Source organism: Cydia amplana, chromosome 4 (assembly GCF_948474715.1).
Source record: "Cydia amplana chromosome 4, ilCydAmpl1.1, whole genome shotgun sequence".
In the NCBI taxonomy this organism is placed as follows: Eukaryota; Metazoa; Arthropoda; class Insecta; order Lepidoptera; family Tortricidae; genus Cydia; species Cydia amplana.
The window spans coordinates 8,066,769-8,087,557 of NC_086072.1; the positions used below are offsets into that span (position 1 = coordinate 8,066,769).

General features: G+C 36.1%; 1 protein-coding gene across 1 annotated transcript; it reads right to left on the reverse strand.

Moving 5' to 3' along the window:
* Window positions 1-14,042: 14,042 nt before the first annotated feature.
* On the reverse strand, window positions 14,043-19,520 carry LOC134647603 (acanthoscurrin-2-like). The gene is made up of 4 exons (XM_063501958.1): window positions 19,386-19,520; window positions 18,173-18,365; window positions 14,549-14,789; window positions 14,043-14,178 (listed from the first exon to the last, which is right to left on the reverse strand). The coding sequence occupies exons 2-4, from the start codon at window positions 18,357-18,359 to the stop codon at window positions 14,139-14,141; spliced, it is 468 nt and encodes a 155-aa protein (XP_063358028.1). The 5' UTR covers window positions 18,360-18,365; window positions 19,386-19,520; the 3' UTR covers window positions 14,043-14,138.
* Window positions 19,521-20,789: the final 1,269 nt, after the last annotated feature.

A 20,789-nucleotide genomic window follows, 5' to 3' on the forward strand; every position in this document is an offset into this window, starting at 1 on the left:
GGGGGACTTTGTTTTATAAGGTGTAGTGATTACCGCGCAAACTTAAGCAGCTCTATGACCCTTGTTTATAGCATAAAGCCTGTGTTCAAAAATACATTTTCGATACTTATTTTACAACATTTGTCTTATACGTTCATTATAGGGGCGTCAACAATACGCATGAGTAATTGAGCAGTATCACTAAAATATTGTTATTTTATATCTCCTTAATATGAATGCTTTCACTTGTTTTTATTTCCTCCATACATTGTAAAACGTGTGATATGTTTGTTTAATATAAAGGCCATTCCCAAATCGTGTTAAATATCGACACTCGAGAATATTTAATTGTGATATAATTACCTAAAACAAATAAACATTTCCGTAAACACTAATAGAAATCTATAATCTATGGTTGCTTTACCAATTTTATTGCCATCTTTTATAGCTTTCCGCTGGTTGCGCTTTCAGCCACATAAAGTGTCGATCGACACCCGCCCCCAATGCATTTTTACGATGAGAAATCGCAAATTCCCTTTACAAGCTTTTGATTTTCATACTTATAGCTTATGTTGTCATGTCTATACATCGTAGACTACACACAGAATGTAACATAACCAGAGTTAGACCAAGATAAGTCTGCAACGATTTTCATAGCAGACGCAAAACAAGTGTTATTTATACGTCATAATTTCAAAGAAGTATAACGTTTTTAAAATTGCACTTGCACTGCGTGTGCTATCAAAATCGCTGCAGACTTGTCTTGGTCTAACTCTACGAATTCAAAGTCTTTATGGTTCTTTGCCTACATTTAGTTATTTTTTATATTAATTATTACTTATAATTTTAGCCTTTAAAATTAGTATTTTATGATATGATCGTTCAGCAGCAGCATCAGTCGCCTCAAGGAGTATTAGTAAGAGACTGGATTGATCTGTCCGAATACTCCGAATGTAAATATTTGTCACTAAAGTTACACGGCATTGTATTCAAATAAAAAAACTGAAGTTTCCTGCGATTTTCTCTTGTATTCAACGAGCAAGGGGCGGTTAACGAAATATTGGTTCTCGATATAATTTTGTACAACCCTAACGCACTTATAGACAGCTCAAATTAAAGTATACTTATAGGTACCTATATCATAGTTGATATCATATCAATCATCATCCCCATAAAATAAGACTACAATGATATAGTTTTGGTTATATGTATGTATGACTAGCGACCCGCCTCGGCTTAACACGGGTTAACAAATTATGCACAAACCTTTCTCAAGAATCACTCTATCGATAGGTGAAAACCGCATGAAAATCCGTTCAGTATTATTTAAGTTTATCGCGAATATAGAAACACAAAAACCTGGTTTGCAACTTTACATTACAAGTAGTCATTTGTGGCAGTTTAAAGCAATTTTATGGAAAATTGATGAAAGGAAACTTCTTAAACGGCAGTTCAAAATATGCGACGTGGAGCTCTTAAATACCCATAAAGAACATCTTGCTGTAGTTCGTGCGGCGCGGCGCCAGCCGTGAGAGGTGTGCGCATTACAGGTACATTACATATGCCAGTCTACCGCCTTATAGGAGCCCATAAAATACACGAATGCTCCAACCACATAATGTTACGGTATAAATGATGGCTTGGCAATAAGTTGTAGGTACTTGTTACGTGCGTGCTTCGAAGAGTAAACGAACAAGCAATATAAGATGACTTACTTAATAATTTATAAAATTCAATTGAAATTATACATAGTTAAGCAGTTTAATTCCTTCAACTTAATTAATAACTTTGTATGGCGAAATATTCGTACACTATAAATTAAAATACATATACCTAATCGAAATTTAGGTAGGTACAATTATTTAGGTTGAATACGAATTTAGCTAATTTCCAAAGCCACCGAGTATAAAGGTACAAGAAATTCATCGAGATGGCTGTTTTGACTTTAAATTCAATGGTGCTAGTACTTATTAGATAAAAGATAATAGGTACCATGAATTCTACGCTCTACCTCTACTAGTACTACTTGAACAATAGACGTTTAGCTGAAAATTGTTCACAGGTTGTAATTTGAAATCATTCAAGATTCCTAAATACGTTAAAAGCTCAAGGTAAAATAAAATTATATTGGCCTTAAAATACCACCGCGAGTACCGCGACGTCCAATTACGTGCTTTTCAATGGAATTCGTATTTTCATTGGCGGCAGCGCACCACCAACTGCTATAGACAGGTCGTAAATATCGCAATAATGTCGTTCGCTCTGCACTATGGAAGTATGGAACACGACTCTCGGGCGGCACTATGAGGACATACCCTACATTCACAGTGCTTACCTAACGAAAGAACGAAAGAAAGTGAGTCAACGGATAAAAATAAGTCATTCAATCTGTCATTTTAATAACCGCCGATTAAGTTTAGTACAACTTAAATCACACATTAGCTATTTGTAAGGTTTCAAAATGATTTTAATGAGTCAACGACACACAATTTTTTATTTGGCTTTCAGTAATTACTCCGAATCACATTTAATTTTTTTTTTTTGTATTTTCGTTAAGTAATATAAACTAGTGCCTACGCCAATTCTCGGGATTAGTTGCCAAGCGTACCCCAGGCCAGGCGTGTCTCACTCCGCGATTTCGTCGCTTTGCTACAGGTAGCTAAAAGTACATCCGTTCGGCCCCAACGCCACGCGCGGCTTATGACTTTCCCCAAAATTGGGGCCGAACGGATGTACTTTTAGCCTGTAGCAATCGCGGAGTGAGACACGCCTGGCCGTGGCAAAAGCCGGGACAACGCGAGGAAGATGAGTATTTTCGTTAATATTTGTACCATCATAAAAAAGTCTACGATAAATACCCAATAACGGAATAGACAAAAAATTACGAGTGTTATGGCACTTTCAAGGATCGAAAGACCTTGTGATTTTGAGTTGAAATAACAGAATTTTTTCAATTTATAATATGTTTTTTTTAATCATCTTAAGATGATTACTTGCCTGCAACCGCCACACGACAATAACAACAGCTTAGGAAAAATGGCAAACCGCTTAGCGGGATCTTGACACAAGGCCGTGCAGCAAAAATATTAAATCTTAATTCTTACTTAATTCCCGTACATTCTTGGTGATAGGTAAATATAAAACGGTTTAACTACTGTTATGAGAATAACATGGTAGACATTTATAATATAGTAGGGTAATTTGATTCTAAACATGTATCTGAATTGTCTAATATGTAATTATACCTTATTGTTCGTTTGGGCAATATGACCTACAATAGAGCTAACTAGAGCGTATATGTAGGTTTCACGTGTCATATATCAGTGCATCTTGTATATACCTATATGTATACAGGGTGTCTCATTTAAATCGGTCAGTATGGGAAAGTCTGAAACTATAAGACATACGTAGATCTGTTCTTAGGAACCATGTCATCGATTTTAATAAGAAGAAAAACTACATTCATACATTTAAAAAAAATGTGTACTCAGCTCGGGAATCGAACCCGGACGTTTTGAAAAATAAAACTAAAATTATTTATATTTAGATATCGATTGTGTAGGTATTAAGCAGTAAATGTTACTAAGAAACATGATGTCTGAAATGAATAAAATGCATTGCTTTCATATCCTTTAATTTATTTTAGTAAGTTTTCGAAATGACCACCTTATTTCAATACATTTTACATACCTACATTTTTTAAATGTATGAATGCAGTTTTTCTTCTTATTAAAATCGATGACATGGTTCACAAGAACAGACCTTCGTATGTCTTATAGTTTCAGACTTTCCCATACTGACCGATTTAAATGAGACATCCTGTATATTGTATCGATGAAGTGAATGCTTATATTGCTTATTGAATACACGATACACGTAATGAAATTTCCCCAAGTTCTCGAGTGAGGCGCTGCATCCCAATCTGTGTCGATGTATGATTGAAAAGAGTGAATAGATTTTGAATAAACATGATCAGTTCAATATGCATGTGATGAATGATAGCTGCTATCGTGTGCATGTAGCCTGGTTACGCGTATGCACTTGAAATATATAAGTAGTACATAATTATGTACATTAAATACCTGAAAAGGCTGAAAGCGGCGGCCTGTACTCAGCAGTGGAATATAGACTTGGTGATAATTATGGAAAGACAAAAAATCACGTAGGTACTTAATGTAAATACTTGTTTATTTTGTACATATAAGTTGCGACAATTGTTAACTAAACTAAACTAAATGGCATTTGGGTATAGAGAAATATCTGCCTACATTTCACAAAAATCGTTTAAGCGAACTTACGTACCATAAAATTGGTTTACGCAAAATAATTAAATGAGGACATATTGAAACCTGACAGGGTCGACCCTCAGAGATGCCCAAAATAATCATCTAAATTGGAATGAAATTCGGAAGAGCCTATACATATATGAATTCGTACAAAAACAGCAGTACGGGTACATCATTATTTCATGCATAAAATACAAATCAATCTATCGAACACGAAAAGGTCATTTGGGAGTATCGCCTAGTGTTTAAAATTTCAGAGAACCAATAATCAATATGATAAAATGAAAATTTTCTTCAACCTGTTCAATGTTTTGATAACTTCACTATCACTACATAGTATGAAACAAAGGGCCCGATTCAGATTTTGAAATAGATATCTATAAGATATCTTTTAGACATCACCAAGATACGATAACGATATTTTTAGGATCTAACCTGTCAAATTTGACAATTCCGCGATTCTGGAGATACTCTTGAACGATTTCCACAAGATATGACTTAGAGATCCAATTCACTTCTAATAGATATCTAACTCTATCTAACGTAAAAGTGACATTGGTTGCCCGAATTGAGCTGCAAAAGAAAACTAGTAGAAATCTAAACTATAACGTATCTAGAATGCATCTAGTACGTGTCGTCTCTTGTGAATACCTTGAAGTTCGAATACGGCAGAAAGCCGCTTCCCACTGTCTGTCTGTCTGTCTGTATGTATGCTAAAACTGCGCAACGGATTTAGATGCGAGTTTTTTTAATAGATAGAGTGATTCACGAGGAATGTTTATGTATAATTTGTTAACCCGTGCGAAGCCGGGGCGGGTCGCTAGTTAAAAAATATAAATGGAACTGCTTAAATATTTATACAAAAGCACATAAAAGCTGCAGACAAAAGGTGAGTGAAACTAGATTCCGAAATTTCATTAACGTCAACGACTGTACTAAAATAGTTAAAGGCAGTTGTCCCACCGCAAGCGATGAGCTATAAGCGAGTAGAACGATAAACTAGAAACGAGTGGGCGAGCGGCGAGAAGCGAGTGTTAGCTTCAATAGTTTTGTCGCTCGGCTATAGGCGAGTGTTCGAGTGCGACGGGCTATTACTCGCTTCACTCGCTCGGACAGTGCAGCCGAACACATTGAGGTAATATATACAAGAGACGACATCTCGAACAAAATGTTTCCGCACCGAAGCCGAAAATTGTTAATAAAGACGCCACGAGTATTTTTTGACTCAGTTAAACAACGTTGCATACAATACTTTTTCTACGACCAAACATTTACTTTGAAAACTAAATAATAGTAAATCAACAGTTATTCCATTGCTTCCCGGTGAAATGTTATTCCATCCCTTTTATTATATGTTCTTGTGCTATTGTTGCAATTTTTAAACCGGCACGAAGGCATTTTTTAATTTTTATTTATTTTTTAATTTTCTGTAGGTACACGTGTGGCATCTCGTCAATGGTCGGTGACGTACTAAAAGCAAAGAAGTGCATGCACTTCTCTGAGGTGCGGAAACATTTTGTTCGAGATGTCGTCTCTTGTATATACCTCAATGGCCGAACACGCAGACGTCGCAGACTTGTTTAAACCAGCCAGCCTATTATGGATAGCTTTATCCATCTTTATCCACGTGATAAAATAACTGTCACTGTTTAACACCGTGGGAAAGAAAGTGACGGACACCGTTTTATCACGCTGTCACGTAGACAAGAACGACCATCATATCCGTACTGCACGCGAGACACACTGTACGGTGTTGAAGAAGGTTTTATAATTTACTTAATATTCAACCTATTTGTAAGGTAAAGGTACCAGTGGTCAGCCTGTTGTATCGTTTCGAAAACTAAAATAGAGAGTGGTAAGTCAAATTTATTTATTTAATGTATAGCAGCCAGCCTATTATGGATAGCTTTATCCATCTTTATCCACGTGATAAAATAACTGTCACTGTTTAACACCGTGGGAAAGAAAGTGACGGACACCGTTTTATCACGCTGTCACGTAGACAAGAACGACCATCATATCCGTACTGATATGTAACACAGCAACATGTAAGTATGTATTGTAATTTTTTTCCTCTAGGATGATGGGTAAAATAATCTCTTGAAGTCTTCAGTATTGTAGTATGTGCACTGAAATCCACGCTGTAAAATCACCACTGATTGGTCTCGCAGCTTGAGTTCAACTACCAAGCGAGCATCGCCGAGCGAGTACCGCTGAGCTAGTTTTATCTCATCGCTCTTATCTCGGCGACAAACTAATAGAGCGAGTGTTCTCACCAGCAGTGTGAACAGCCAGCGATGAACTATAAATATATGTATCTCTTTTACTAACACAGGATCCCTATCTTTTGTTCGTTTCTTGGGCGAGAAAATCGCCGATAGCTATACTTTGTTTTTTTAGCATTAGAAATTTGGTAAACAATCTTGATGTGTCTTTTAATTGAAAACCACATTTTAAAAATAAGTTACGGTAAATATGTAACAATTATGAAAATCTAATACGATCTTTTATAGTTTTCTGCTTTCATAAGTAATAGTTATTGATTTTTAAAAAGTGTTTTTCAATTAAAATACATGTCAAAATCGCTTACCTTCTTTCAAGTTCTTTCTAATGCTAAAAAAACGAACTATAAAATCGCTTACTCTCTCTTGGTGGGACAACTGCCAAAAGCTTGTACTGAAATAGTTTAGCGGGTCTTCTGTGAATCAGGACCTACTTTGGTACCTAGCAAAATTTGTTTAATCACACGTAACTAAGCGACAGAACTTATCAAATTTAAAAGACGGTCACATGGCCCGCGTCTTCAGCTTCAGCGCGTAACGTCCTGACCACTAGACCACCCGGCCACCCGGCCGGCCGATTCCCGCCTAGGCCACCGGTGGACTTGGTCACTTTTTCTATTCTTTAGTGTATGATATCTATTTCAGTTTATAATTTACGAGTATATATCCTTAGTAGTGTGACTACTTAAAAAAACACAATACAAAATATTTTCATTAAATAATTTGTTTTGTTCCATAGTTGGTAATGATTTGTTCGCTAATGCATAAATGTTGATAATTTATCATGCCAAGTATCTACATATAATGTATTCGATACTTATGCAGTGTTATGCACAATAATATATACCCATATAAACATTTTTGTTGAAGCGAACTTTTTAACGGGTTAACGTTAACACACTTGGCACTGGGTCGAAATACCCTGAACAAAGCAAGGTAAGTTTGTGACGGAACTAAATAGAAAGTACAAATTATGATATGTACCATGATTTTAATAATTATTGCCATTCCGTTCTGCTAGCGACATTAAAGTTTTTTTTATTTGGAGTTTTCTTAATACTTATGTGAAAATTCCTTTCATCTTAACGTTTATGCGAAGCCTAGGGGCCCGATTCGGATTTTGAAATAGACATCTGTTAGATATCTTTTAGACATCGCCAAGATACGATAACGATATGTTTAAGATCTAACCTGTCAAATTTGACATTTGCGCGATTCTGGAGATACTCTTGAACGATTTCCACAAGATATTACTTAGAGATCTAATAGATACATCTAATAGATATCTAACACGATCTATCGTAAATGTGACATTGGTTGCTCGAATTGCGCTGCAAAAGAGAACTAGTTGAAATCTAAACTATAAAGTACCTATCTAGAATGGATCTAGTACGTGTCGTCTCTTGTGAATATCTTGAAGTTCGAATACGACAGTATTTGACATTGATACGTACCTAATTAAAATGCGTGCTCGGTATCGGTAATACATAGTAGGTACATACCTACCTGCTGTTGCATAATTTTACAGTACAACGTTTCCCGCGAGACAAACCTCTGTATTACAATGAATATTAAATTCGTGCACACAAAGGGAATTCAATTAAGCTTCTTGCCTATTTTCGACACGACGTCACAGCAATATTTTATGAATTTGTCACCGGTACATACCTACACTTGATACTATAGTCAAACATCTTAACATTCTTAACCTTACCTGTAGTTTTTTAACCAATTTTACGGCCGTCAATTCTGTTCCGTAATGCTACGAACCGGTTTCCTCTAACAATCTGTTATTAATTTCGGACTTTGTTTCTAGTTCTTGTTATTCCAGCGAATTTCATAAATAATCATAAAACTGGATTTAGTTAAGAATCTCAAAACAACAAATTTCTCAAACCCCAATAAAGAAAATAGTCCGAACAAACGACCACAAATTACTAAAAGAACAGAACGAAGTTTGATTTGGACAAAGAAAGGGCGGGTGGAACAACAAAGTACGTAAACAAGCAGACTCATTGGTTTTATTTGAAAAGTTTAGATCGCAGGTTTATTACCTTTAACAAATAGATCCTTCAGTTACTTACGGTAAATAAATAATAATTACTTCAACTTCAACATTTATTCAGCAAATAGGCCACAAGGGCACTTTTACACGTCAACATTGAATTTACATACAAGCAAAAAAAAATACATCAACAATTAAAAAATACAACTAACTGCAACTACCAAATCAAACTAACGTATTACAATTACTTAGAGATGTATAAGGTCTCTTTATGTCGAATTACATAAAACACTATAATAATAATATATATAAAAACAGATACATGGAAAAAATATTAAACCCTGAAAAGCTAGTTATCCAATATATAAGTGATAAAACAACCCCTACCATAGAGAAAAAAAAACCCCTACCATACATCAGTTCAGACTATTAATTTCAGTGTCTACATCTAGCATCGAGTAGCGGAACTATCAGTACTGCTACTTGACAATAGATGTAGCACCGACCGGAAAGTCTTATCTCAACAGCATACGACTTTCCGGTCGGTGGCTACATCTATTGTCAAGTAGCAGTACTGATAGTTCCGCTACTCGATGCTAGATGCTAATAGTCTTTTTGGTACTGATGTATGGAGTGAGCACTCTATGTATTTTTTCTCTATGCCCCTACCGTGATGGAAAATAAATATATGACGTTCCATGCCTAAAGAGTCTTTATGCTCCATGTGCATAAGGACCCTTCAGACATATGGATCACCATATTATTTCAGAAGAAATAAAACAATAAAGCTTATTACTCTTTTTCTCTTAGAGGTAAGTGACTTTTTTAATATGTATAACATCTTGTCTCTTAAGTCTCAAAAGCGAGTTATTTTATTCTCTTAATGTTAATATCCGTAATATGTACTTTATTGCGTCCATCAAACGGCACGGTTTTACGAGTCGTGTGCGCTGAAGCGAAGTGTGTCGCACAACGATGAGAATTATTCACGAATATCATCAATGTGGAATATTTCATATGCCTATTGTTGACTATGATAGTATCACATAAATGTAACAATTTATAACTTATAGGCATTATAAGTGTAATGTAAGTTATCGCGGTTTTTTTTAAATATTGTTGCCCAAAAACTGCGCTTACTTGTTCCCTAATCCATTCGTCCACACCAAAGTTTGGATATTCAAGTAGACCTATGCTCAATAGTGTGCGACATAACGGTGAAAATGATGATGATAACAGACAGACGAGACGATGATGAGAGTAATACGGTCCCGGGTGACAACCTGCGGCCTGCCGGTACGGAATTCTAATTTGTGACATTTTTATTATTAGCCTCGGCTACAAGGCACATCCTGTATAGGTATATAACCAATACTGTGTTATCGCTATAGGTATTCACTAATAATACTTCAGTTACGTTTGCCCCATTGTTCCGCTCAGTACGTCCGGATGACAAGTAAATTTCCTCCAGCGAAAATGGCTTTATTAATCTACCCGATCAATTGCGTTAGATAAGACTGTTCCGTCATTATTGAGCAGTTAATTAATCTCTGTCAATGTCCCGTTTACAAGTTTGTTCCCCGGGTAATATTAACCACTTTTGCTCACAATTCATTTCCAAAGACGGGAGCTTGAACGTCATCATGAAACATTTACTTGCTTGTTCTACTTACGGTGCGAGCCGGCAGATTACAGGATATTATATTCCTCTTGTTCTTTTAGTGTCGATAAAACGGCGCACGGTCATGGTTTGCTTTTATATTATTCAGAACCGGAGCCCAATCGAAATTTTTAAATCTCATACCATACCTGTCTGTCCGTCTGTATGTCCGCGGTTTTCCTATGTGATCGTTAGTGCTAGAAAGCTGAAATTTGACATGGATATTACTAGTAGTTCGCCCCGAACTAAGAACTCGCGGTTCGTCAAAATGTTAAATCATTATTTTAAAATTGTAAATTAAAACAATATTATAAATGTTTAAGCCGAGTACTTTCATTTGATACCAAACTCGACCATACTTTCTTGCAAAAAAGATTCCAGAATAGCAAGACCCCTCACAGATAGCTTTTTAGCCTTCTAAGCTCTTCTAGCTCAATAAGCCCTTGATCGAGCCTGCTCATAATTTAATGACTATAATATAATGCCCTCAACTACACGTTTACCCAATTTCATTTAAATTAGAACAAATTTACTTAAGTTATTGTGTATCAAACTATCCTCTGATAGTTCAGCTTAAAAACATCGAAATTCCGGGACGTGCCCCTAGCCAGCCGTGTGCTCCAAGTTGAATGTAAGAACTTCACTTCGCTTCGCTCGCTCGTTCGATAAATCAATCATGCCGACAAAGTGTGGAAAAAAAAACTAGAAAAAAAATATATGATGCCTCCCCTTCACGTATAGTGGGCATGTTGAAAACGAATACATGTTTTCAAAAACAATTTTTGAAGTGAAAACTTCTTTAGCGGCGCTGGGCACATTTTGAGGTGGGGAAAAATGATAAACTCGAGACAGCGTAAGGCGATCACGTGACCGTAAGATTTAAATGGCCACTCATTTAGATGGCATTTAAATCAATAAAGAAAAACTCAATGACATTACATGAAAAAGGTTCTAATCTTGTACGGGCTGAAATACGAGGATCTCACAGTTACATTCTAACTTTATATCACTCAAATATAATTCAATAAAGCTACATCTTGATGAAATCGCTAATAAAAGTGAACTCTAGTGGTGAATAAAACTCAAAATTATCTCTCTCGCACACCAATATCTGCCGTATTCGAACTTCAAGATATTCACAAGAGACGACACGTACTAGATCCATTCTAGATACGTTATATTAGTTTAGATTTCAACTAGTTCTCTTTTGCAGCGCAATTCGGGCAACCAATGTCACTTTTACGGTAGATCGTGTTAGATATCTATTAGATGTGAATTAGATCTCTAAGTAATATCTTGTGGAAATCGTTCAAGAGTATCTCCAGAATCGCGGAAATGTCAAATTTGACAGGTTAGATCTTAAACATATCGTTATCGTATCTTAGCGATGTCTAAAAGATATCTATTAGATGTCTATTACAAATTAATTATGATAATAATTAAATGATGACTGTAGGACTAGCACAGGAGTGACGCCACAGTATCTCCCGTGAGGTAGACGACCCGTTCCCGTTCCTCTCCAATTAATACGGTGAGAAAGACGCGTCAAGTAGTCTATCTCGCGGGCGATATACTGTTGCAGATATCTGATGCACAGGTAATATTTAAAAAATCAGAAAATCACTCAGTAATATTAGGTGCAGAATACTTAGACTTGTAAATTAGTAACTTTAAAATCTGCCAGCCTATTATGGATAGCTTTATCCATCTTTATCCACGTGATAAAATAACTGTCACTGTTTAACACCGTGGGAAAGAAAGTGACGGACACCGTTTTATCACGCTGTCACGTAGACAAGAACGACCATCATATCCGTACTGGACTTCTAAAATCAATCTTCAGTGTTATACCCGATGTAAATAAAACTTTTGTCCTTCACTAGCAAGTTTACAAATGCCAGAGGCACAAATATTTTCAGTCATAAATCTGTTTCTTCCAGTGCAAGAAACACGTACATAAATCCAACAAGCCCAAATCTTTTTAAATGTTATACTCTATGAATTACATTACATTATAATTATACGGGGGAGGCGTGTTGCAGTTTATATTGTAAAATGAAACAAAACCATATTGTCGTTGGTTCTTTGTTCCGTGAATTTTCAGATAAATCTTCTAACTACCTACACTAATTCAAATCATAATTCCCAGAGTTAATATATTAATCATTTCAAAATTAATATGTGAGACATCTGTGACTGAATGTTGCCGACTGTTTGATTTGCTTCATTCACAGGCAGAATATAGCACGTCATCTTATACTTGCGGTATACGAGGCAACAAGTAAGTACGTTAACATAAACAATAATTCACTCATATGTAATAGAATAGCCAAAATAAATAAAGGATCATTGGAGCGGCTGACAGCGCGGCACTGTCAACCGGCGCGAAGTGATCTCTCGAGAGCGATCATCAGTGGGCTGGGTGTGCATCGTACGTCTCTTTTGTGCGAGATTAAAGAGGCGATGGCGTGGGCCGATCCCATCCATCTCCGTTAATGCTGTTTCGATGCCAGCGGCGCTCATCCACCCGCGCAACCGTTGTTCCCATCGTTCATCAAGCACCACCTAGAACTTGCAGTAGATGAACCAGCATCAATGTGATCCCTGACTACGCAGAGTTCTTACGGGTCTTAAGATCAGTCTTATCAAGTCTCAGCAAAAATAACGCACGGTTTATCTCGGTAAGTATTAAAGAACAGAGCCAGTATAAACGCTCGCAGCACGTCCATGATACATGACCGAATCGCTTGCATCGAAAATATTATCCTGCAAATCTTTCCGAACAAACGAAATGTGCGCTTTTCCGAAAAAAACACTCGTTAACACGCAGGTTGTCTAGCCTGAAATGTTATGTACATGAATATGTACATGACATAGGTATATGTGATTATTTAAGTAGTATGGTTCGATGGTCTTGGTTTAGTTTATTTTTTTGTTTAGTCGTTGGGTTTGATTAATTTGTTGCTGTTTGTTTTGGTTCGATTGGTACTTTAGCAATACAACCAACTACTAAATGTTTCCAAGACTACTTTCTAATTAAATGATACATTATTTATTGGTTTTTACACAAAAAGTGGGACTTGCTAACTTACCAGGTACAGAATCGGTTTTAGGATATTGAGCAAAATATACTTATTTATTACTAAGTTCAATTATTTTTTGAATTAGGTTCTCAATTAGTTTGGCTACATTGAAATTATTATTTGTTCGGCTAATTTTTTTTTTTTAGTACTTACACGGGCAAACCAAAACGCGCTGACTAAAATTTTACATTATATGTACAATTAAAAATAAATACGTGTTTGGGTTTTTCCTGTCTATAAAGATCTCATCCAGTGCAATCATTGATTAATTTATTTACAGGAATCGTTAAAAGTTTTCAGACTCGTAAAAAGATTTCCGTGTTATTCGCAATGTTTGTAAAAGCTGTTTGTTCAATGTTCGTCTTTGAGTTATTTCGATAATACTTATTTCGCTCTAAATAATTTAACTTTGAAACTCAATTAAAGGTTATTTTTAATTAATTGTGTTATTAAATACTATAATAATAGCGGATAAGTATAAGTAGGTAAGCAGAATACCTACGCATAGCATAACATACGTTATTGGTACCTACAAAGTGTAACACTTTCGCGGTGGCTACGGTTTAACGGTACGGTACGGTTTAACATTACTAATCGGGTTAAATGCCACAGCGAAAGTATGAATATTTTAGTATCGCGATAATTAATAGAAAAAAGATACTTCCTTATTAGTACTCTAACACCTAAGTTATACTGGTATTTTTTCTTAACCAAATCAATACACAATATTGTACTCTTAGGTTTTTATTAATATCACGCACTGAATTTTACATAAATACCTAGTTCACTTCACTTAAAACAACAAAGTCTTTGAACAATAATACAACCATTGCTATGAAGCAATCAGCACCAACTTTCTTCGACGACGTATGTGGGGTAGGACCTGTAACAAAAGAAATATTAATACCAGTTAAACAAACAAAAAAAGAAAAAACAAAAGGAAACCAGGTAAGAAAATTCGGATTGCCACTGCTGCAGTTTTGCTAATGCAACATTACTGCTGCGGCGTTGTAGCAGTGGGAAACCAGCAAACGACTTAAACAACGTGAAGGCCTTTTTTCCGTTGGAGGCGCTTGATCAGATGGTAGACAATTTTGTAAAAACAACCGAATAACGCTAACTTTTTTCATGAAGAAGGCTATCCAGACGGCATGTATAATATATTGGGACTCATGGGATATTTGATGTCAAATTTGTACAAGCAAAATAAAATATTTAATAATATAAAATATTTACAAAACTAGGAAGTTTACCTGTAGCCGCCATAGCCACCGCCGTATCCGCCATAGCCGCCTCCGTAGCTGCCGCCGTATCCGCCTCCATAGTTGTAGCCACCGCCGTAGCCACCGCCATAGCCGTAGCCGCCGCCGAAGCCTCTGCCTTGGAGTGCACCGGCGGCAAGAGCGCCACCGACTAAACCAGCCTTAGCGCCAATCACGCCCACGCCGAGGGCGCCGGCGCCGAGGAGGGCGAGACCGCCGAGACCGGCAGCTCCTGCTGCGGCGACAAACACATTTATTTTGGATTTTATTGCCCAACACTAACACAAAATACAAAAGACTGATGGGCTATTCTCAACTAGTTAATCAACCAACGCAAATAGGGATGTTAAAAATAAAAATAAATTAAAATTATAAACTAATACTAAATAAAATTAAAATTATGGCCCCTATGGCATTGTGCCGAGGATGCTGACAGAATTTCCCCGCTTTATTGTAATAAATACCAAACACTTAAAAGAGGCTGAGGGTACTACTTTTGTCCGGTAATTTGTGTATTGAATGCTAATAGTTAAATTTCACATTTCCATCAGACAGTAGATACCTAACTGCCAGATGCTTCCTGGCTTCGGGCCTACTTGGAGGTTGGTCTTCGGCCTTTGCATTCAGAGACTAGTACCATTATTCTGTTTAACTACTACTAGCACTAATCTCCCGCAGCTCGGCCTTAGGCCTCGCGTGTAGGTGTACCTCTTTCGGGCGCTTCGGGTCTTCGGCCCTACGCGGAGCCCGGCCATTGGCCTTCATAATAGCTGTCCACGTCACGTTTCACGTAAATCATTACGGCTGGGTTCCTAAAACAGCCTAACCGCATTTTTTTTCTCTTAAGTCCAAGTCACGCTTGAGTGTAGGTTTCTAAATTAGGTTTTCCTGTCATCTATAGGTAAAAAACGAAGTATATTAAGTATGTATTTTTACCTAGGTAGGTTTTATTTTGTTTTATGCGTATAACTGCCAGAGAACTAACTAAACTAACTGGAAGTTTATAACTGCCAGAGAAGACTTAAAAGTCATATACTTACATCAGAACATACCTACTAAAGTTTAACTAAGTTTAAGTTCTATAAATTACTGTCATTATGACATGCTACATCCTACAACAAGAAAGGTTTCCTTTTTCCACGCAAATTGCTACATACGATATATGTATCGTAGTCTCTCACTTTTTGCTAAATGACTAAACCTTTGTGTCGATTCACAGTGAATTTTTGATATTGAAATTTTAGAAGCGTTAGATAACTAACGAGTTTCCATCCGTTCCGAACGTACCGAATATAACCATTTTAACGATACAGCTTTCGGCGAGTAATTATTTCCATTTTACTTAAATTGAATGAAAACATATTACGAGTACATGTTACTTAACGGCTTCAAATTAACATGTTCAATCTACGTTATCTAAATACCAAGTTCAAGGCTGAAAGCGTCTGGCACATTATGCGACCGAATGGTGCTAAATTTGCATATTTCATAGTCAATAAACACGCACACGCTCTGATTAGCTCATCTATATTCCCACTAGATAAAACAATCTACCATCAATCTCTGGGGGTAGAAAGTAAGTCGTCCTCCCGGGATCCGTGATCCCACGTAATGTATCCGCGTGGAATGTCGCAGGCCCGCATATCAATGTCGCCGAACCGAACCCCAAGCGGTAAACCTATGCTAAATACTAAATGAACGTTTTTACACTTTTTACGTGATAGTAGGTATGATCACTGTCTAATTCTTGCGTACATATTCACGATATAGAGTTTGTTTGGAAATTACTGTTGATTAGTAAACGTTTAGGACCGATTGTTGTTTAAAATTATAAGTTTAACCTTTAAAAAATAAATGATTTTTATTTTCAGGTAATAGACACAAATTCATAACGAATGGGTTATTTTAAATTTAATGTAAGTTTGTATTAATTTAAAAGATATATTTTTTTCTTATGTTTGAGTACCTACCTTTTTTTTAATTTACCTACTAAATATTTATATATTTTTCTCAATTAGATCACGTCCTTTGAGGTTACCTACAATAAATTAGTCAGAGATCCACATGTACTTAATATACATTTAGATAGGTATAAGAGTCTATCGGAAGTATAATCTCTACGTGCCTCTCATTTATCGAGCATGCTACTGTAATAATATTTAATTACAAAAAAGAGGTAGCTCTCACTCTCTCTATATCTCTCTCTCTCTCTCTCTCTCTCTCTCTCTCTCTCTCTCTCTCTCTCTGCCAGCTTTAATAAGCCCTTGGCAATCCTTTATTTGTTTTTAATAGTTTAGACTTCAGTTTGTTTTATGAATTAAACCTGCGAGGTAGAGTTATGATAGTTTAGAAAAATACTGCCATATAAATTGCCCTTTTTATACCTTTTATACGTCCGCTCGTGCCAGGTTTCCTTTACGAATATATTTTTCATTCATATCGTTAATACCCTACGAGTATATGCCAATTATTTTATGCGCTAACATCTAACCCTGGCTAAGTTATACTGTTTGAACATAATATTAATATATGATTGCAGCCTTTCAATAGTAATTACTAAAAATTAAAGGTTATTATGTTTTTGCATCGAGGTTACACTTAATACCTACTCGTAAAGTTTAACATGTGAAAGGTTGGTTTTAAATATACGTTTATCGATGTCATGTTTTCTAATAATCTAATATAGAAGTAGACCACTATACGCTATTGACTTTTATTAGATTAGTTGTAGTCCGAACTATTGAAAAAATAATAGTTTTTGTTTCTGTGCAGTCTGTGCTTACGCCCGAAGTTAACGACTACGTGTGTCTTTTGTATTGGTTTCAGCAAGCTCTTGCGTTTTAATTAGAAAATGTTGACAAAATTTCCGTGAGACACAGACATATTAAATATACACGACTACACGTACGGGTAAGGACTGAAACATGTCGATCGATTTTAGACTTTAAATATGTGATACAGTGTGACCCGTTTTTAATATACATATTTAATTTAAAATAGAAACGGATCACTCATGTATGGCTTGATTATAGAACTAACAAGACTCTATGAATTATGAATAATAATAATAAGTAATAATAGCGGTCTAATAGCGAAGATTCTCGACCAACATCTTGAGAGACTCTCGCTAGGTGGTTGGATCAAGGGTCAGATGCAGAAAGCGGTGATCTTGGACACGGCGCGGATAGTCCGCCGGTTCCTCTCTCTGCAGCCTTGACCACCGGTAGCTTGGGGCTTGCCCCGCTGCTGGCGGCACCCTAGGTTAGGTTTTTTATAATGTGTTTATATGTATTTTTTATTGTTTTGTAAGTGTTTTTATATTTTACTTTTATATTCATATTATAAATAATCTAACCTAAGAAGAGAAATAAATAAAGAGAATAATAAGTAATAAAAAATAGTTTTTTTAGAGGTATGAAATCCGAACGTGTTCAGTAAACGTACCTACTTTACAAAAGATATTTCATATAGTTAGAACTGGAATCCCCAAAATCCTCTTTACGAACAAGTGTGCTAACTTCTTCAAATGCTTAACGCCAATCGTATAACACTTCCCGCTGCATTTCGCCTGCCAACGAGCTCATCAGCAGATATCTTTATAAAGTTGATAATTACCAAGAAGCAGGGATCTCTTCTGCCTCGGTCCTTGCACGTCGGTGGGCTGGATGTAGACGGGCACCAGCTGCGTGGGCTGCTCCACGGCCTCCACGGGCTGCAGCGCTCGGATCAGCGGGCTGGGCTCCAGCGCCATCGCGGCCGCGCACGCCACAAGCACTCCGAACGCTACTGTGCACACTTTCATTGTGATCTGCAATAAAAAATATAGGTATAAAGTGTTTGATACAAAGTCTGTTTAAACTCCAACCAAACCTTTGTCCATAATATGTATGAGTATCCATCTACGGTATCCATATTATATCTTACTCTTCCTCCTTCCTTACTACCAATACCATCATATTTAAGGTATTATGTAAGTAGTTAAAAATATAAAATTGAGGAACACAATTATATAATAATAAGTAAATGTTAGCAGACATGTCGTATACGGTGTTTAATGATCAAGTTTAATTACCAATCAAGCTAAATTTTTAGCACTGTATAAACAAGAACTGTAGGTATGTTTGTATTGTACCTACCTACGACCAATTTTGTAGAATACCTATAGTCAAAGCATAACGTTGTTAAAACTAGTATTTTGATACTTTACGATTTTAAAACTGATATTTAACTCCAAAAGATTTTTTTGAGCATTTAATTTTATTATATTTTAACATTTTTAACTAAAAAAATGTGTTTTGGCACAGATATTTTTGTGATTAAATTATCTTTGTCTTTAGTGCTTACCAGCTTTAGGCTAGGTGGTAGAAAGAAGTGGTTTTATTAGGGATTCTTTATTTTTTTAATAATATATTACTAGTTAGAAAAACGAGACAACATATTCTTCAATCAATGGGATAATATTCGTTTTTAGAATTAGAAAACAACTTAAGCTTTTAGGCCTTCTCCATTAGCTTAGCCGCTTTAGGCCCTTCCCCTCCAATACAATCGGCCTCCGTAGCCTAGTGGCCCTTAACGAGGTTAGTAGTCCTGAGTTTGCATCCCGGTAAGACATTAATATTAAACACGAATATTTGTGTTATGTTAAATATGTAAATACAAGAAGTTCTTAAAAAATACACTAGAAATGAATAAATATCGTTCTCCATAGAAAATAGTGATGCCATCATGGAAATATTGAAACCGTCCTAATTGCAAAATTGGTACACTAAGTTAACTAATTTGTCGTTCCTTCTGTATCAAAGCAATATTAGAAATTAATTTGACGCACCTGTTTCAAAATCTGCGACTAGCACACACTCAAACCGGTACAAATCTTCTGCCCAGTGAGATCCTACCTCCGTCTTATATAGGACGACCCGGCGACCACACATACGGATCGTTGTCCTGCCAAAGATAAATATGTTACCGCATCGCCCCACCTTGCCGAATACCAATATATGAACAAGAAGCCACATGATAATAAGCCAGGTGGAATCCTATTCAATAGGCGCTATAATAAACATGATATTGTTGATGGGCGTAGTTCCCAACTCGGAACTTGCTTAGCATGCGGCATCGCCACAGGTATTAATCAAAAGCTAGTTTCAGCTGTTTGAGGTGGCTTTACTGTAGTATTTGTTGTTTCAATAAAACTATTATGCGGACCGTGCATGCTCGACTAAATTAATAAGCTCTGTGTAAACAATACACATTTTGTATTAAGTGATATTTAGCGAAAATGGCAATTGCTGTAATTACTTAACAATTTTTCGATTAGCCTGACTACGAGGTTATATACCCCTGAGGCATTTCAGTGACTGATATACATACAAACAAGCAATGCAGTCGAAGAGTCAAATAATTACTATTTTTATGATATTATGTGAAATACCACTTATTGTCTTTAGTCAATACTACACTACGTAGTCATCATTCTTTAGTCAATTGTGTTTTCCTAAAAACGCTTTTTTTAGGTTTACAGATAAAAGAGTACATTATCTATTTATTTTATATTAAAACATTAATGCTCATAAGTAGCGAGCAGGAGGCCGATTAAAACTTACGAATGAATGTCAAATTGGTCTCATTTTAGCATCACTCGTAGTCATAGGTTTGTTTTTATTCTTACTTCTAATTATTGCATTTCAAGTCTACAGGGCAATAAGTAACAAGCATAATTTACCTAATATGTATAAAGTTTATTTAAATTAAATGTAAGAAGGAAAGTAGGTACGTACATATGTTATGTAATTCATAAATACATTTAAAGCTAATAAATAAAGCTAAATAAATACATATAATGATAAGTTGTTCCTTATTCCTATTAAAACGTGTACTGTCACCATCAAATAGGTATATCGGAGCGGCCAAGGCGCTCACACATATCTGAACAAGCCTCTATTTTCAATGCGTTATATAACTTATATAGAATGCGTGTTTAGATATGTTTGATAACCTCGGCCGCTCCGATATGTCTGATGGCGACTGTACCTACCTAATAATTCTCGCGTTGATTTGACCAGTGTCACCATGACACGGGAAAAATATGGCGAGACACGCGCCGTAATTTCCTTTTCACGTATGCCTCGTGACGAGGTAGGCATACTAAATTTGCTCATGGCACCACATAGGTAAACAGATTTTAATACTGTAATCATCACTTAGAAATATAAATATCCTATTTATTTATGCA